At 48.8% G+C, this 18,636-nt stretch overlaps 1 protein-coding gene across 2 annotated transcripts; it reads right to left on the bottom strand.

The window, feature by feature from the left end:
* Positions 1 to 746: 746 nt before the first annotated feature.
* Positions 747 to 18,630, bottom strand: RHOV (ras homolog family member V). 2 transcript variants are annotated; one of them, XM_034661148.1, is made up of 4 exons: positions 17,022 to 18,630; positions 2,496 to 3,123; positions 2,242 to 2,300; positions 747 to 2,048 (listed from the first exon to the last, which is right to left on the bottom strand). In XM_034661148.1, the coding sequence occupies exons 2-4, from the start codon at positions 2,701 to 2,703 to the stop codon at positions 1,605 to 1,607; spliced, it is 711 nt and encodes a 236-aa protein (XP_034517039.1). In that variant the 5' UTR covers positions 2,704 to 3,123; positions 17,022 to 18,630; the 3' UTR covers positions 747 to 1,604. The 2 variants fall into 2 exon arrangements, with proteins under 2 accessions (XP_034517039.1, XP_011226600.2); XM_011228298.3 differs by lacking the exon at positions 17,022 to 18,630 and having other exon boundaries at positions 2,496 to 4,092.
* Between the last annotated feature and the right edge of the window lie 6 nt (positions 18,631 to 18,636).

Below are 18,636 nucleotides of genomic sequence, written 5' to 3'. Positions count from 1 at the left end.
CTGGGGATTTTTCCTTATGGGTAAAATAAAGTGTGTTTTTTCCTCCAAGATGCCCTCTAAAATTCCTTCCAGCTCCAATTCCAGGGAATGTTCTCTGGATCCCTGCTCACCCAACAAACCCTCTCTTTACAGGATTTCTGGGACCAAGCTTCTATTTAAATTATTGACAACTGGCACCTTGACCTTCAGTCGGTCCTTATGTGGACTTTGAGTGCCAAGACCAAAGCCTAGGTCCAAACAGCTTAACCCAGAAGTTCAGCCAGTGGTTGAGGTTTAGGCTGTATGGAGTCCCTTCATGCTCGGGCTCTGAACCAGGTGGCCCCCCACCCCAAGACCCTGCGGACAGTTGGGAGGATCAGAGCAGGAAGGTTTAGAGGGCCCGGCATTACCCCAGAGCCCCAGCAATGAACGAGGTGCTCTAGAAAGGAGGGGCAGAGGGGAGGGGCAACACCCGCCTGGTGAGGTCATGGGAAAGCAGCTCTGGCGCTGACACCTGGGGAAACCCGTTCCTAGGCTGCTTCCCACGCTAGCTCTCCTGGGAACCGGCTAAGCCCCAAGTGGGGAGCCCCAGGCCTGCCCCCCCAGTCCAGTTCCCATTACACTGTCTCATCTAGTCCAGCCCCCACCTGTCAGTCTGGCCTCAGTCCTTCAGTGCCCAACCTACCTATCCCTGTTGCTGGGCCTTGAAGAGGGCTCTGAGAGGGCAATGGACACACAGCTCCAGGAAATGACACAGAGACAGCAGCTTCAGAAACTTAAGGCTTTATTTGTAGACTCTGTACTGCTCTACCTTCTAGGCTGTGGCCTTGGAGAAAGGTGATCCCAACCCCTTCTTCCTCCAGGCTCTAGGTCGCAGCTCCTCCCCCTCCTCTTGCTGGGCCTTGACTCTCACTTCCTGCCCTGCTCCTGGCCCAGCCAGTTTGGGCAGTGCCTAGGGAGCCCTGAGTCCCAGTTCTTCCCAGGGACCAGCCCCGCTCTCCTGGGCCCTGGGGGCAGAGGGCAGCCCAGGTGTCACCCTTGCTCCTCAGCTGCCCAACTTTTCTGCTCTCCTTGCTCTTCCTCCTTCCAAACCTAGCCCTCTGACTTGCTTCCTCACCAGCCTGCCTCCTGTCCCAACGCTCCAAGGCCTCACTTTCTGCTCCCTTTCAGTCTCTCCTTGACCTCTGTCTTACCCAGTCCATCCCAAACTTCTCTCCGAATCAGGGCTGGACACCCTGCTGCCCTCCAAAATGCCTGGCTCTTCCTCCCCACCCTGTGCCAAGGTGGGGGACCACCACAGGGATAATAATTCAGCCAGGCTAACCTGAGGGCTCATGATAAGAAACTGGGAATTGGATCCCAAACTGCTTGGAGGTGGCTGACACTGTGAGGACCACCCCACGAAAATCAAAGTGCTGGAATTTCTCTGTGAGCCTTGACCACAGAAATCCAAATCAGAGCCCCTTGCATATTAGAGTGGGCAGTTAGAGGCCTGTGTCCTCACAGTGTTTGGATGGAACTGAGTCCCATGGGGCAGCCTGGCCCTGCCAGTATCCCCCTCAAAGGCCCCAGTTTCCAGAAGTCTGTGGTCTTAATGCCTACTACTCCCTAGCTGCCATGGCTGTTCAAACAAAGCAAAAGAACTTCTTCCAGCGGCAGCGGGAGAGGGTACGCACACCTTTGGCGTTCAGTTTCTTCTCCAGCCGGGCTTTGTGTTCAATGGCACTGAGAATAGCCGAGTCAAACACCTCTTTCAAGTTCTTCTGTGTCAAGGCGGAGCACTCGAGGTAGCAGGAGGCTCGGATTTTCTCAGCTAGACCCTGAGCCTGAGGTTGGGGCACAGGGCCCTCCCGGCCCCCCTGGTCCAGCTGAATCAGTACATTGACATCATCCCTCAGGTCGGCCTGGGTACCCACCAGCAGCACGGGTGCCTGGGGGTTGTGAGTGCGGATCTCGGGCAGCCATTTCTCCGTGATGTTCTGGAAAGAGCTAGGCTGCACCACGCTGAAGCAGGCCAGGAAGACATCAGTATCCGGGTAGCAGAGGGAGCGAAGGCGGTCAAAATCTTCCTAGGATGGGAAGGCCTAATCATTAGCAGGGTGATTCCCTGCCACAAGTAAAGGGAATCTGATTGTCACCTGGGGTTGCAGACCTGAGACTCAGAAGGGCCCAAGACCTTCTCCATTCCTTATCCATCTAGGGTCCTCCCAGCCTCCAGCCCACCTTCTCCCAGACCATTAGAGGTCGCCCTCAGCTTCTCACCTGTCCCGCTGTGTCCCAAAGCTCAATGCGCACCGGCGCTCCATCCACCAGGACTTGCACTGCAGAGTCAGGGCGGGGGACAGCAGGTTAGGAAGAGCGTCCTGGGCCCCACCGGACCTCACCAGTGCCACCTCGGGGCCTGCTCCCGCCTCCCTCCCGGGGGGCTCCCTTGCCTTCCAGCCCCCACGCCGGCCCAGGCCACGCGTGCATAACCCCACCTCCAGCCACGCGGCCGCCGGGGCCGTTGAACGTACCGGAGAAGGTGTCCAGCGCTGTGGGCCGGTAGCGCGCGGGGTACCCATTGCAGGTGTAGCTGACGATGAGGCTGCTCTTGCCCACGGCGCCGTCGCCCACCAGCACGCACTTGATGCCCAGCTCCGGGGGCGCGCTGCCCCGCCGCGGGGGGGGGGTCGGGGCCCGGAGCGGGGACGATTCGGCCTCGCTCAGCTCCCGCGGGGGCATGGCCCGCTCCGGGGGCAGCCCGGGACCAGGCTCCGCTGTGCTCCGGGAAGCAGGTTCCGCAGGCTGCCTCCGACTGAGTCCTCCAAGGCCCGGCACCCCGGCCCGCCGCTAACCCAGAGTATATGTGGGGGCCCCGCCCACCTCATCTGCATGTCCCGAGCGGCCTCGGACCCCGCCCACCCGCCGGTCCTCCTGCCCCGCCTCCTGCCGCAGTGCACCCCATGAGGCCAGGCAATCACAAACGCCGGGAGGAAGAGGCGGAACGAAAACTGGCGCTCAGAGGATCACGGAGGTACAAGGACAAAGAATCGCCAAAATGAGGCAGATCTAGGTATCTTGGCAGAGAAAGCTATCCGGGATTTCTTGTTAGGAGGAAGAAGGAAGTTGCAGCACACATAATGCAGCTTGTTCATATTAAACCTTTGTTCAAAATAAAGCAAAAAACTAGATATATGTTTGCAGGAGTATGAAAGTCTGGATAATAATTTTCTTAATTAAAGAATGATTTTTAAAAATATATAGATCGGCGGGGGGGGGGGGGGGGGGGGCACCAGGCTGGCTCAGTCCCTAAAGCATTCAACTCTTGATCTCAGGGTTGTAAATTCAAGCCCCAGGTTGGGTTACTTAGAGATTACTTCAAAATAAAATCTTTTAAAAAATACAGATTACAAAGAGACAGAAGATAAACTCAAGCATGATCACATCAAGTAGGAATTTACTGTACTTCCAGAGAAGAACTTCCTCTAGATTAGGCCTGGAGGCAGGCCTTAAACACCTTCACTATACTTGGCCAAAGGAATTTGGGGTGCTGGAGAATCTAGCTGGAGAGGATCACCAAGGACAATTCTCCATTTGAGTATTTTCTAAATCCCCAAAGTCCCTAATATTATCTTCATCATCATCATCAAAAGCACATAGCAATTACCTATTTGCTGATGCTGTTCTGGGCCACCCATTGTCCTTGCCCCAGAAGGAGTGACAGACTGAGACAAGATATGCCAGGTAGTTCTAGGAAGGTCACCCAAGAGAGTTAATTTCATCTCTTTTTTGCAGAGGCACCAACTGACACTGGGCCCAGGATCCTTTCTCTGAATTCCAAGCCAGTCTTTCATCTCAGCCTGTACAAAGATCCTTGAAAATACCTCATTCTTGAGTTGTTGCAGGGAGAGTGTTGGGAGGGGAGGAGGCAGTGAATATCAAAGAAAAAAGATAATCCTAATTCTTAAACAATTGGTAGTATAAAAATGAATAAATCCAAATCTCTTAGAAAAAGTCTCAGGGTCCCTGATTTTTATTTTTCCTTCCCTCCTTTTTCCTGCCTTCCTTCCTTGTCAAAAATTAAGGGCAGGGGCACCTGGGTGGCTAGTTGTTGTTAAGCGTCTGCCTTTGGCTCAGGTCATGATCTCAGGGTCCTGGGATCGAGTCCCACATCGAGCCCCACATCAAGTCCTGCATTGGGCTCCCTGCTCAGCAGGAAGCCTGCTTCTCCCTCTCACACTCACCTTGCTTGTGTTCCCTCTCTCGATGTCTCTCTCTGTGTCAAATAAAATCTTTTTTTAAAAATTGAGGAAAACACCTAGAAAGTTGCTGATTTAACCGTTAAAATTTTGTCTGTGGGAAATGGTAAGATCCTCTCCAATATCCACTTCTATATCACAATGTCACAACCTACTTTCCCTACGTCCAAATATCTGGGGATACTAATAATCCCTGATTATAGCCCCAAAGACTTCTCAGATCCACATAAGTTTATTCATCTAGCAAATGGAAGAGGCCCCAAAGTGTTGTCTTGCCATTGTGTCCCCAAGGAGGTCCAAAAGCTGTTCTTTTTGCTTTCCTGGAAAGTGAGGCAAGAATGCGGATTTGAAAAGACCTGTATATCAGGAGTCCAGTCCTAGTATTCCTAGTTCTTCGGCTCATTAGCTTTGTGACTCCCGAGAAATTACTTGATCCATCTTAGCGTTATAAAATGACAGGTGAAGCCTGTTTATTTCTGAAAGCCCTTCTTGGTGCTAGCAATCTGTGATTCAGGGAACCAGGTGTCTGGGACAAAATTACTACACACACACACACACACACACACACACACACACACACACACCTAGAGGCTTTTCTTCACAGAACTCTTGTCCTTTTACCCAAATTTTAGTAATAGTTCTATTGTAGCTGTAAATTTGAGGGTAATCTTGTTTAATCCTTTCTGCAGGTACAAAGGGTATATATAAATAATACACAAATGGGGGGAGGTGTCTGCTGGTGTGGGGAAAAGCCCTGACTTGGCCTGTGACAGGCCCCATGGGTGGGGACACTTTCTGACCTAGGTCCCTCTGTCTGAGCTGGTTTAGGGACAGTCTTGCTAGCAAGAAGGGGAGGGTGGAGACAACCCTGGGAGCTGGTGAGTCACCTGCTTCTCAGCTAAGGACTTGCAATTGTAGCTGCTTCTGCTGGGTAAGTCCCCTCCTAATGGTGGGTTGAGTCTTACTCCTGCCCACCTGACAGATCATCTGTCCTAACTTCCAGCCAGACACACATTTGCTAAGATTAAAACGTGGCCCTAACATTCTCCTTACAGAAATGTTTGATTCAAGGACCAGAGCAGGAAATATACAAGATGAGCCTGGAGCATTCTGTGGTACAGAAAGTAAGGAAGTCCTAAACAAAACAATGGGAAGACAGAGGTACATCAAATAGACACAGAGCCAACTAACTGAAAGAGCTTCCAAAGGCCAAATCTGGAACAATTTGAGCAACAAAATTAAGAAGTATTGGGTTACAACCCAAAGGATAACATAAATATCCACTAGTCTATTCTGATATCAATAAATGACTGAATACATAAATAAGCAGGTAATCATAGGCAAATCTCCTGTGGAGAATTCCAAATAATATATGTAGAACCTCGAGGAGGGGCATAACCCCCAACTCCTTAAGTGCGGGCTGTGTATAGTGACTTCCTTCCAAGGAGAACAGTATGAAAAGGGTGGAGGGAGAAAGAGTAATTTCACAGCGGAGAATCCTGACAAACACTCCCTCAAGTAGGTACTCAAGATGAAGGTCAACACCGATAGGACAAGTTGATAGTAGGTACCGTTGGTATGATGTAATGAGAATAGCATTTTTCCTCTGTGGTCTTCCCTACTAGAACGCCAGTCTAATCATGAGAAAAATGTCAGAAAATTTCCATTGGAGAGACAGTCTATGAATTGCCTGCCCAGTACTCCTCAAAACTGTCAAGGTCATCAGGAGCAAGGAAAGTCTGAAAAACTGCCAAGAGTCAAGGAGAGCTTGAGGAGAACGGCAACTGAACATAAGTACCGTGGTGTGCTGGATAGGATTCTGGGGCTGAAAGAGGACATTAGGGGAAAACTGAGGAATTCTGAATAAAATATGAATTTAGTTAATAATAATGTAGCAATGATGGTTCATTAATTGTGACAAATATAACCATGTAATATAAGATGTTCATCACAGGGGAACCTGTTGGAGGTATATGGAAATTATTGTCTCGATTTTTCTGCAAATGTAAACTGTTCTAAAATCATTTATTTAAAAAGAAAGAAAGAAAACACCCAAAAGACTAAAACATGGCCCTGACATTGAAGCATGGAAGTAATAACCTTTTGTTTCCAAAATGTTCAACACAGGTGTATGGGACTTAGACTTACAGAAGTGCTTTAGCTTCCCTGTCTTATAGGAAGCCAAGTGAGATGGCTGGGGAAGAGGGTGAGTGTACCGGAGCCCAGAGCAGCTAGGGGACTCGCCCAACATTAAAGAAGCTAGTAAGTGGCGGACACTTAACAGGTTCACCCTCAGGTGTGGTCAAGTTCTTAGGCATTTCTGTTGTTCCCTTATCTTATTTAAAATTACTGCATACGTTGGGATACCTACGGCGAAACCTCAGTGAGAGTAAACCAAACCAATCTATCCCTACCCCACCATCGTGACTTTCCTACTGCTGAAAAGCATGTTGACAAAAAAAACACTGGTTGTGGGGTAGCACGTACTCAGCAAGGTCAGCATGCAGGCTCTTTGGGAGAGAAATGCGCCCTGAGCAGTCTTTCTCCAGTTCCCGGGCATACTCCACGCCAAGGCCTCCAAGTCAGGCCTGCCACTCAGAAGGAGCCCCAAGAAAGAATTGTACATTTAACACTTCATTTCTCGGGTGCCTTGGTGGCTCAGTCATTAAGCGTCTGCCTTCAGCTCAGGGCGTGATCCCAGGGTCCTGGGATTGAGCCCCACATCGGGCTCCTCCGCTGGGAGTCTGCCTCTTCCTCTCCCACTCCCCCTGCTTGTGTTCCCTCTCTCGCTGGCTGGCTCTCTCTCTGTCAGATAAATAAATAAATAAGCTTAAAAACACACACACACACACTTTGTTTCTTTTTCAGTCATACCTCAGTAAAGCTGGGGCAAACACCACTTATTTACCAACATACTACTGCTACTACTACTGGTACAACATACTGCCCAGTTAATTGGTTTTTAACTGGTTTCTCTACTTGGTGTGCTTGCATCCTGGGAGGGAGTTGGTGGCAAACTCAGTGGCCTGGGCTGAGCTGGCTTCATGGTGTCCGCCCCCCGACCACCCCGGGACAGGATCCGGCTAGCCAACCCTCCAGCCCAACCCCATCCGTGTCGTCCATGTTCCCTGTGTCCCGAGGCTCAGGCTTCTGCCCTGCCCTGCATCCTACCCCTAACTCTGCCTTAGCCTCGGCTTCTCCCTGTCTTTCTCTCCACGTCCTCTACATCTCACTAATCCCAACTGCTGTTGCCCCCCATCAAGACCTTGCACTCAAGCCCTGGCCAGGATTTTTTAAAGGCCTGCAGGAGTTGAAACTTAAAAAGTTCATCTAAAAAGACTCTCCACTTGGTGCGTCTGGCTGACTCAGTTGGAAGAGTGCGCTACTCTTGATCTCAGGGCCTTGAGTTCAAGCCCCAAGTTAGGTGTAGAGATTACCAAAAAATAAATAAATAAACTTAAAAAAATAGGGGCACCTGGGTGGCTCAGTTGGTTGAGCATCTGCCTTTGGCTCAGGTCTTGATCTCAGGGTCCTGGGATTGAGCCCTGCACTGCATTGGGTTCCCTGTGGAGTGTGGAGTCTGCTTCTCTCTCTCCTTCTGCCCCACCCTCTGGTCCATGCTCCCTCTCTCTCTTTCTCAAATAAATAAATAAAATCTTTTTTTTTAATATTTAAAAAATTTTTTAAAAAGGGCTCCCCTCTTAACTTCCTTATTTCTGACAATGGCAGCATGATTCTCTCAAGCTAATGAACTGGAAGGAATTGGAACTAAATAGTCTCCAAACACTTGGACTCCTTCCTCTCCTTCTTCAGTCCTCAGTCCTTTCTTTTCTTTTCTTTCTTTTTTTTTTTTTTAAGATTTTATTCATTCATTTGAGAGAGAGCAAGCACAAGTAGGGGGCCGGGGAGAGGCAGAGGGAGAGGGACAAGTAGACTCCCTGCTGAGCATGGAGCTCAACATGGGGCTCCATCCCAGGACCCTGAAGTCATGACCTGAGCCGAAGGCAGCCGTTTAACTGACTGAGCCACCCAGTCATACCCTTAGTCCTTTCTTTAAAGTACTGGACACCCCTCTTCCTTTTGGCATCCTTTGCCACAATAATCACCTCCTACCTGCCTCCCATCTTTGTCTTGTACATTTCCTAAGTCAGAAAATTTATTCAGTCACACTCTCACTCAAAGCCTATAATGAGGGGCGCCTGGGTGGCACAGCGGTTAAGCGTCTGCCTTCGGCTCAGGGCCTGATCCCAGCGTTATGGGATCGAGCCCCACATCAGGCTCCTCCGCTATGAGCCTGCTTCTTCCTCTCCCACTCCCCCTGCTTGTGTTCCCTCTCTTGCTGGCTGTCTCTATCTCTGTCAACAAAATAAATAAAATCTTTAAAAAAAAAAAAAGCCTATAATGAATCCCTGTTATCCACTGGATAGTGTCTGAGTCTCTACCCCGCATCCCACATCCTCCAGTTAGAGTATACCTCCAGACCTGCAAATGATCCTTACGAGAATTTTCAATGACATGGGGAAATGCTAAAAGATAATATTAAATGATACAGAATTATATAAACAGTTTGAGCCCAAACATTTTCTAAAAAGTGTACAGGTAGAATAAAAGAGACTCTTATATGAAGGATGTATATTAAAACATGGAATCATGGGGCGCCTGGGTGGCTCAGTCATTAAGCGTCTGCCTTCAGCTCAGGGCGTGATCCCGGCGTTCTGGGATCAAGCCCCACATCAGGCTCCTCCGCTGGGAGCCTGCTTCTTCCTCTCCCACTCCCCCTGCTTGTGTTCCTCTCTCACTGGCTGTCTCTGTGTCAAATAAATAAAATAAAATCTTTAAAAATAAATAAATAAATAAATAAAAATAAAACATGGAATCAGGGGCGCCTGGGTATCCCAGCTGGTTAAAGCATCTGCCTTCAGCTCAGGTCATGATCCCAGGGTCCTAGGATCAAGTCCTGCATCGGGCTCCTTGCTCAGCAGGGAGCCTGCTTCTCCTTCTCCCTCTGTCCCTCCCCCTGCTCACTCACATGTGTGTGCTCTCTCTCTCTCTCAAGTAAATAAACAAATAAAAGTCTGATTATTTCCATGTCACTTCCCCTCATTGTGCTTGGCCTTGGGGCTCTGAAAGAACTGGTTTGGGGATATGCTGATGTGCAAATACTACCGAAAGCACTTCATGGGGCGCCTGGGTGGCTCATTCGGTGCTTTGGACTCAGGTCATGATCCCAGGGTCCTGGGATTGAGTCCCGCATCACACTCCTTGCTCAGTGGGAAACGTGCTTCTCCCTCTGCCTGCCACTCCCCCTGCTTGTTCTCTATCTCTGACAAATAAATAAAGAAAATCTTTAAAAATAAATCTTTTTAAAAAATACTGGTGGGCAGGCCACGATCCTTCCCTGAGGCCACAGCACTTGTCTAAATGGCTGGGCCCCAGGTCCAGCCAAATCCTTAGTTGCTTCTCCCCCAAAAACTGGCTCCACTGCCCAAAGCGTCTTCTAGAACAGAAGCTGGGGCTTGATACCACTGAGGTCCATTCACGTCGCCGTGGTTAACCTTAGAGCATGTATTATCCTTTGATGATGAGGAAGATAATGATGAACATCAGCAACTTTGCAGAAAGAGAGCCCAATAAACAAACATTCAATGAATAATCATATAGCTCCAAATTCTCTTCTTGGCATTGTTTATATACACTAGCATTTTATACACTTGTAAATAGGGATATCTAAATTCTTTAGCAACTGGTATAGCCTCAGAAAGATGCTAGTCCCTGTGCTGTAGCAGCTTTTTAGAAGACTAGGTTATGCCCGACATTAACCCCTTAGTGGCTAGATCCTGGCAGGAGTGACAGGGTGGGGCGCACTCAGGGAGGTGGGTATTTTAACAACTGGTGTGGTCCTACCTGTGTGGACCTGTGGAACTTCATCAGTCTGTTTGGATTTGGAATGAGTATAAACCAAGCAAAAAGGGCCTGGAAACAGGGCGCCTGGGTGGCTCAGTCGGTTACAGGTCTGCCTTCGGCTTAGGTCGTGATCTCTGGGTCCTGGGATAGAGTCCTGCATTGGGCTCCTTGCTCAATGGGGAGTCTGCTTTGTCCTCTCCCTCTGCCCCTCCCTGCCCCCCACTAGTGCTCTTTCGCTCTCTCTCGCTAATATATAAAATCTAAAAAAAGGGGAGGGGGCTTGGAAACCACCTGAAGAAACAGCAGGAATTGAGCCCAAGGGAGGAAAAATGGGGTCCATTTTGGAACTAAAACTAGATTAGCCTGGCTGAGGAAGAGACAGCTGAGCGATGAGCTGGCAAGGGAGACAGGAGTCTGATCAGGTCGCACCAGAGCTGCTCTTATTTCACGGGGGAACAGCTAGGCCTAGAGCGACCAGGACTAAGAGTTGTCTTGGGATGCCAAACGTTCAGTGCTAAAATTAGGAGGGTTGGGGGGGCACCTGGGTGGCTCAGTCTGTTGAGCGTCTGACTCTCCATTTCAGCTCAGGTCGTGATCTCAGGGTTGTGAGACGGAGCCCTGTGTTGGGCTCTACCCTGAGCATGGAGCTTGCTTGAGATTCTCTCTCTCCCTCTCCCTCTGCCCTTCCCCTGCTCACATGCACTCTCTCTCTAAAAAAAAAAAAAATAATAATAATAAAATAAGGAGGGCTGGTCACTCCAACTAGATCTCTTTTTTTACTCCTGTTAGCAGTTCCGGCATGCTCTTCAGAACCACCACAACAACTGAACTAGGAACAGAGCAGGAAATTAGCACTCACTATTTTGTGAAAGTACTAATATGAAAGGTACTGGGTTTTGTTCACATTTAAAGTCATATAGAGCTAGTATTTCCAAATCAAATTCCTTTCCCCTCTTTTATCTCAAATTACAATTTCGTCGACAGGAGACAAATTTGCTTGGTGGTCAAGAGCAAGGACTCTGGGCCACAGCACCTGAATTAGTATCCAGGTTGTGTTACTGACTAGCTGTTGTCCTCCCAGTTTCCTTGTCTGTGAAATGGGGTTACAAGAGTACCTATCCCAGAGAATGCTGTGGGAATTAAATGAATTATGGAGAATGCTTTGCATAGTGCCCACAGAAAGTGCTCGGCAAGGGTGCTCTATTATGATAATTATCTTCTCTCTGGGTCAGGGCAATTTTTTCAGATGAAGTCATGGCCCTGACTGAGAATGAACAATACAGATTTGTCAGGTAAGGTAAGGTTCAGAATTTTGTCTTCTGTGACCCAGACAGGGAACCCGAAAAGAAATTAGCTTTTATTGAAGTCATCATCCTACTATCCTGGTGTTGTTATTACCTTTATATGACAGATGAGGAAACTGAGTCTCCATAGAGGTGAAGTGACTTGCCCGAGGCCTCTGGTTAAGAGAGAGCCAGGACTGTGGAGCCCAGGTCTGCGCTCCAACGCCACTCTCTTCTCAGTACTCCCCTTAAGGATTATGGGTTACAAAGCAGGTTGTCTATTGTTTTGTTACCTTTTGCCTTATTAAGTACTGATTACATTCATTCTAACATTTGGTCAGAGGTCTTTTTAAAATTTTGAGTTGCGATCAAACTTCATCTAGGTATTACAGAGAAGATGCACACATTTTGGGGCACCTGCGTGGCTCTGTCAGTTGAGCGTCTGCCTCCAGCTTAGGTCATGATCCCAGGGTCCTGGGATCGAGTCCTGCATCAGGCTCCCTGCTCAGCGGGGAGCCTGCTTCTCCCTCTCCTTCTGCCTCTCCCCCCAGTTTGTGCTCTCTCGTTCACTCTTTCAAACAAATAAATAAAATCTTAAAAAAAAAAAAAGACACACCCATTTTAAGTGTATAGTTCCATGAGTTTTGACCAATGTGTCCACCTCTAGAGTCATCACCACGAGCACAATCAAGATATGAAATATTTCCATCTCCCCTAAAAAGTTCCTTTTTATCCCTTTCTAGTCAATCCTCCACCCCCTAGACCAGGTCCTGGGCAAACACTAATCAGCTTCTCTGTTGCTAAAGCTTAATTTTTGCCTGTTTTAGAATTTCAAATAAATAGAAGCATACTCTGTGTACTCTTTGATGTCTGGCTTTCTGTGCTAAACCTGTTTTTGAGATTCGTTGCATGTCAGGGCAATTTGTTCTTTTTTATTGCTGAATAGTATTCTATCGTACAGCTGTACCACTATTTGTTTATTCTTTTGTCAATGGACATTGAGTTATATCCAGTTTGGGGCTATTATGAATAAAGTTGCTATAAATACTGGTGTGTAAATCTTTGTCTGGACAGATGTTTTCTTTCTCCTGGGTAAATACCCAGGCCTGGAACTGCTGGCTCACAGAGTAAGTGTCCGTGAGGCACCATTTTATATCCCCTCCAGCAATGGGTTCACAACCTCACAACACTAAGTATTGGTGGCCTGGGGTTTTTTGTCTTTTTTTTTTTTTAAGATTTAATTTATTTAGGGGTGCCTGGGTGGCTCAGTCAGTTAAGCATCTGCCTCTGGCTCAGGTTCTGATCCCGGGGTCCTGGGATCAAGCTCCGAGTCAGGCTCCCTGCTCAGCGGGGAGCCCGGTTCTCCTTCTCCCTCTACTGCTCCCCCTGCTTGTGTAAAAATCTTTTTTAAAGATTTAAAGATTTTATTTATCTGTTTGAGAGAGAGAGACAGAAAGCACACAGAGGGAGAGGGGCAGAGGGAGAGGGAGAAGCAGGCTCCCCACTGAGCAAGGAGCGTGATGCGGGACTCGATCCCAGATCCCATGACCCTAGGATCATGACCCCTGCCAAAGGCAGCCACTGACTAAGCCACCCAGGCGCCCTTTGAAGGATGCTCTCATTTCCCACATAGACAAGTGAAAAAAGTGTCTCTCTTCCCTCACCTCCAGTGTCTTCTCTGGGACCACTGGAGCTATAATCCTAGAAGGTGGCAGAAAGAAAGAAGGTAGATTGGATCCACACATGCCTTGGGTGGGGTTTTGATATTCACTCGGTGAAATAAGGGATGACAGTAACATAACAAGGAGGGAGAAAGCTTTCTGAAAATTGGGGCCATTCGAATAGGTTTGAAACATTTGGAAGGGAACCCAATAGGAAGAGAAGAGATTTATAATCTCTTGCAAAGGGTTGAGAAGAGGTGTTCTGCATTAGCTAGGGCCTTTTTTCCTTCGATATATTTTAACAATGTGCCAGGCCCTGTCCTAGGAGAGGGTGTGCCTGCACACCTGTCCCTGCCCTCAGGGAGCTAATACAGAGTCACCCCAGGGAGAGGGAAGGAAGGGCAGGAGGGGGAGGGGGTGAGAAGTGAAAGAGGGATAGGAGGAAGGACAGAGAGAGGGAGGGTAGGGAGGAGGAAGGGAAGGGGAAGAGGGAGTGAAGTGGCGGGGACTGAGAAAGAGACAGAGAGAGAGAGGGCAATAACCAGATAATTGTAATGCAGGGTGATCATAACATGGGCGACAGTACAGGAGGCTGGAGGAGCACCTAGGAGGGCCCTGGTCCTGGCAAAGGAGGAATATCAGCAAAGTCTTTCCAGAGGGATCAGACCCTCAAGACCGAATACTCAAATGTCTCAGAGGTGTGGTGCATTCTGGGAACATCCCTAGATCAGCACATCTGGAGCACTGAGAGATGAGTATGGACAGGTCAGATGGAGTTTAACTGGGGATGAGGAAAAGGACTGACGGGTTTCCTTAATAAGTCTTATGGCCCTGTCTTAAAACGTATACATATATTATGATGATTAAAATAAAAATTAAAATTAAAAACAAATTCCTAAATCCCCCATGCAAAAGAATTCCAAATGACTTATACTTCACCCTCACGTGCAGGCTATGTGTAGAGATTTCCTTCCAAAGAAGATAGTATTGAAAGGTGGGGAGGAGGAGCGCCTGAGTGGCTCAGTGGGTTAAGTGGCTGCCTTGGGCTCAGGTCACGATCTTGGAGTCACATGATTGTGATCCAGCCCCGCTTGGGGGCATGGGGCTCCCTGCTCAGCAGGGAATCTGCTTCTCCCTCTCCCTTTGCTGCCCTCTCCACCCCGCTCATGCTCTCTCTCACTGGCTCACTCTCTCAAATAAACAAGTAAATAAAATATATTTTTTTAAAAAGGTGGGGAGGAAGAGTAACCTTACAGTGGAGAATCTGACAAGCGCTACCAAGGTCAACATCAACAGTGATGAGTCATGTTGATGGTATACAGCCTTGATATGATGTGATGATAATGGTACTTCACCTCTCCCAGACCCATAACCCCAATCTAATTATGAAAAAGAGATATCAGACAAATTCCAATAGAGAGCATCCTACAAAATACCTGCTCAATAATCCCCAAAATTGTCAAGGTCATCAAAAACAAGGAAAGCCTGAAAAACTGCCACGGTCAAGAGGAGCCTAAGGAGACATAACAACTAAATATAAGGTGATATCCTGGATGGAATCCTGGAATAGAAAGAGGAGAGTAGGTAAAAACTGAGGAGATCTGAATAAAATATACACTTTAGTTAATAATAATGTATCAATATTGGGGCACCTGGGTGGCTCAGATGTTAGGCACCTGCCTTCAGCTCAGGTCATGATCCCAGGGTCCTGGGATGGAGCTCCGCATCGGGCTCCTTGTTCGGTGGGAAGCCTGCTTATCCCTCTCCCACTCCCCCTGCTTATGTTCCCTCTCTCACTGTTTCTCTCTGTCAAATAAATAACATCTTTAAAAAATAATAATAATTCATCAATATTGATTTACTAATTTTAACAAATGTGCCATACTAATGTAAGATGTTGGTAGTAAGGGAAACTGGATGTGAGGTACATGGAAACCCTCCACTATCTTCTTTCTCCATAAATCTAAAACTTCTAAAAAAGAATATGTTTAAAAAAAAAAAAAACCTAATTTGGGGTGCCTGCCTGGCTCAGTTAGGAGAGCATGCGACACTTGATCTCAGGGGTTATGAGTTCAAGCCCCATGTTGGGTGTAGAGATTACTAAATAGATAAATAAACTTAAAAAAACCCAAATGACTCAAGTCAATTAAATCACTGCTTTTGGTCTGGGTCTTCATTCACTCTACAATTACTACAAATAGTTCACTTGTATTTTTTTTAAAGATTTTATTTATTTATTTATTTATTTATTTGAGAGACAGACAGAGATAGCAAGAGAGCAGGAGAGCAGGGAGGAGAGGGAGAAGCAGGCTCCCTGCTGAGCAGGGATCCCAGGACCCCAGAATCATGACCTGAGCCAAAGGCAGAAGCTTAACTGACTGAGCCACCCTGGCGCCCTTAGTTAACTTGTTGCGAGTATTTTCTAGGTATAGGCATAGTGCTGAGTGATTTGCATAATATCCTATTATATTCACAATGCTATCAGGCATATTTTTCTCATTTTACAAATGTAGAAACGGTAGTGTGAGAAAAGTCATTCATGCAACTGTTCGGTAAACATTTATTAGTAAGCTATGACTGCCCCGTGATGTGGGGTCTCTCAGAGTAAACGCCCTGCAGGGGCCTCAGGCGCCATTGTCCAGATTGTGCTCAATCATGTGACCTCTGCCTCACCCCCGTTCAGCTCTTCCTCATCTTGGACAATGGTGACACCGCACCATCTGCCACGTCTCCCCAGGAGTCGTCCTGAACACTTCCTTCATCCGCACGTCTAACCTGTCGCTAAGTCCAGTGGGCTCTTCCTCAGAAATGTCTCCCCAGAGCCTTCCCGGTCTACTCTCTCTCCAGGTTGGGCCCTCACCACTTTGCTGCTTCTGCCTCAGGTCTCACACTCTCTGATGTGGACTCCACCCAGTCACCACCCATTTTTCTAGAACCCACATCAGATGATCTCATCCCCCAACCAACCCCTTCCGATGGCCCATTCGATTGATTTCATCATCTGGCCACAACTGGTCCCATTTCCTATACTGCCCTACTCCCCCATGCTCCAGCTCCCCAGCCCCCCCAAATGACACTATTGCCAGGCCTATTCTCTTGGTTTTCTTGACGCCTGCCTAAGGGCTTCTCTTTTTTGCCCTTGGAAATCATGCATGCACTTCAAGACTTAGCTCAAATTCACCTGCTTTCATACACTATTCCTCTCTCTCCCTGGCCCAGTGGTCAGCCCTTACCTATCTTGTGGCAACTACCACACAGACTGGAAGAGGTAGGAGTTGGTGGATCTGTATCCCCACCTGTGAGTTTCCTAAGACACTTCAGTATTCCTGTGCTCAGGTTTGTTTGAGGTATTCTCCACAATCAGTTCCTGTTATCTCAAAGAAAAATGCCCACGCTCCTTAATTAAGAGTCAGTAAATGCCCGGGATAATAAAAGCCATACCAGTTCTGATGGGGAAGTTGTAGTCTAGGGAGGCTTCGTGGAGGAGATGGACTGGAGCATGACTGTCAGATTAAAGCCACATTTTGAGTTTCCTGAGCATATGCTCTGTGTTGTACATTATGCTATAGCAATGAGCTTTCACCTAGATCACCTCGTTTACTTTTCAACACAGACCTACTATGTATCATTATATCTACAGTATTTCTGTAGATGAGGAGACCTCAGTTAAGAGCATCAGGGAGAGCAGTACCTGCTTCATAGCATTAGGGTAAGGGTAAAGGGAAATAACAATGACTATTATGAACTTAGTGTGGTGCTTGGCACGTTGTTGATACTCAGTACATGTAACTTTTATTATTATCTGACCGTAGGCTGGGCCTATTTGTATTTCCCTAATGTCAGGCGAGTGATCTGGGGTGGAGCCTTCCGCACGGGGCAGGGCAGCTCCCCAGTTGGGATCACTCTTCCCAGGGCGGAAACCTCTTGTCTGCGGCTCACCTCTGGCATCTTACCTTTTCAGACCGAGCCTGCCAGGCAGCGCCCCTGGTTAGGACAGCGGCATTGCTCCTGCAAGTTCTGGGCGGGAGAAGTGGGACCCGAGAGCCGTAGAAAGTTACTTTGGACGGCCTAAGTTGTTGCCCGGTCCCAGGCCAGGGGCACTCCAGGTCCAGAAAACTCTCCGTGGAGGCTGGTTAGTTCAATCCTCTGCGCCTGGCAGGGAAGTTCAGCAAGAATGGCGGGACCACACAATATACGGTGCAAACCTGGACGCTTTTCAGAGAAAAGGGGGCGCTTTTAGTCATTACACACAGGCTACCTGTTAAACCCAGGAGGGTGGTGACCGTGGCCAATAGGCTTCCACTTTAACAAGGTAGAGTCCGTGGGCCGCAGAAGGGAACAGACTCCGTCCGGGTGGCCTAGGCGGCTGGAAGAGGGAAACTGAAACGGAGTCACACTCCACGTTCGGTCGCTTTGGACTCCCCACCGGCCTTCCAGGTCACTTGCCCCTCGTTCCTGCCAGGCTTTGCAGGTATTTGCCCCTCTGTGCTCCCACAGCGCTGTGGCCATGTCCCTGGGTAAACCTCACGAAGGCTGAGACTTTGGTCCGTTTTGTTCTCTGTCGTGCCGCCCCAGAGCCTGGAACAGTGCCTGGCAGAGAGTGTGCACTCAGCTGTGGAAGGAGTGAGCTTCCGAACAAATCCATCCATCCCTTTCCTAGCATTAAGTATCTGTTTACTGCTCCACTGTCCCTGCTGGTTTACGACCTTCAGGGACGATATTGTACTTATCCCTGTGACCACAGCACCCAGCCCAAGTCTAGGCTCAAAGTAAGTGCTCAGTGCTATTCTGAGCGAGTGAATGAAGCAGTCCGGCACCCCTTAGCTGTGCTTGGTCTTTTCTGCCTCCCCTTCTGTCTCTCCCCACACCGAGGAGCCAGTACGGAGCGGGTTAGAGGCAGGTTAGGTAGTTCTTGGCTTCCGTTGGCCAGGTCACCAGCTCTGTCACTTCCTGAAAGCTGGTGGGCCCCTAAATGTGGGAGAAGAGAGGCCAGAACTGCCTTTGCCTTGTGAAGGTAGGATACAAGCAGCAATTAACATTGAGGAACGGCAGGTTCTCCTGAAGACCCAGGGCTGCGGCCTGTTTGGAGAGGTCGGAGAGGGAGCTGGACACCGAGGCTGAGCGATCCGTCTGCGGGAGCGAAGCCTGGGCATGAAAGGAGCTAGCGATTGGCTTTGCGGCTGAGGCTGGTCTCCGCCGCACGCTTAGGGAAGAGCCTAAAAAAGCCGGGATTGCCCCCTGGCGTCAAAGCTCGGAACTGCACCAGGGTCCTGGAAGGAAGGGCCTGTATCCAGAGGGGCCAGCCCCGCATCCAGGCCGACTGCAGCTCCGACGCGTCCAAAACTCCGCCTTAAGCCGAGAACTCGTGCAGCACTTCCGGCTCCCGCCCTCAAGAGCTGACTGGGCCAGGCCCTGGCCCGCCCCTCGCCTTGGCCCCGCCTCCTCCCCCGTAGCCCTCGCCGCGCCTCCCAGTAGCCGGCTGGGGTACGTTCCTACGCGAGTAAACGTGGGCCTCTGATAACCCGGAAGTTACGTTATAGGCGCGCGTCCCGGGGGCGGGAGTCAGCT

Source organism: Ailuropoda melanoleuca, chromosome 5 (genome assembly GCF_002007445.2).
Source record: "Ailuropoda melanoleuca isolate Jingjing chromosome 5, ASM200744v2, whole genome shotgun sequence".
In the NCBI taxonomy this organism is placed as follows: Eukaryota; Metazoa; Chordata; class Mammalia; order Carnivora; family Ursidae; genus Ailuropoda; species Ailuropoda melanoleuca.
The sequence above is the reverse complement of the archived record's forward strand: the minus strand, read 5'-3'. Positions and strand labels throughout refer to the sequence as shown.

Coding starts and splice junctions, on each gene's coding strand:
- RHOV (XM_034661148.1), bottom strand. CDS start 2,703: ATGCCCCCGCGGGAGCTGAGCGAGGCCGAATCGTCCCCGCTCCGGGCC. Junction 2,301..2,495: donor AGCGCTGGACACCTTCTCCG/GTACGTTCAACG, acceptor CTGACTCTGCAG/TGCAAGTCCTGGTGGATGGA. Junction 2,049..2,241: donor TTTGGGACACAGCGGGACAG/GTGAGAAGCTGA, acceptor TTCCCATCCTAG/GAAGATTTTGACCGCCTTCG.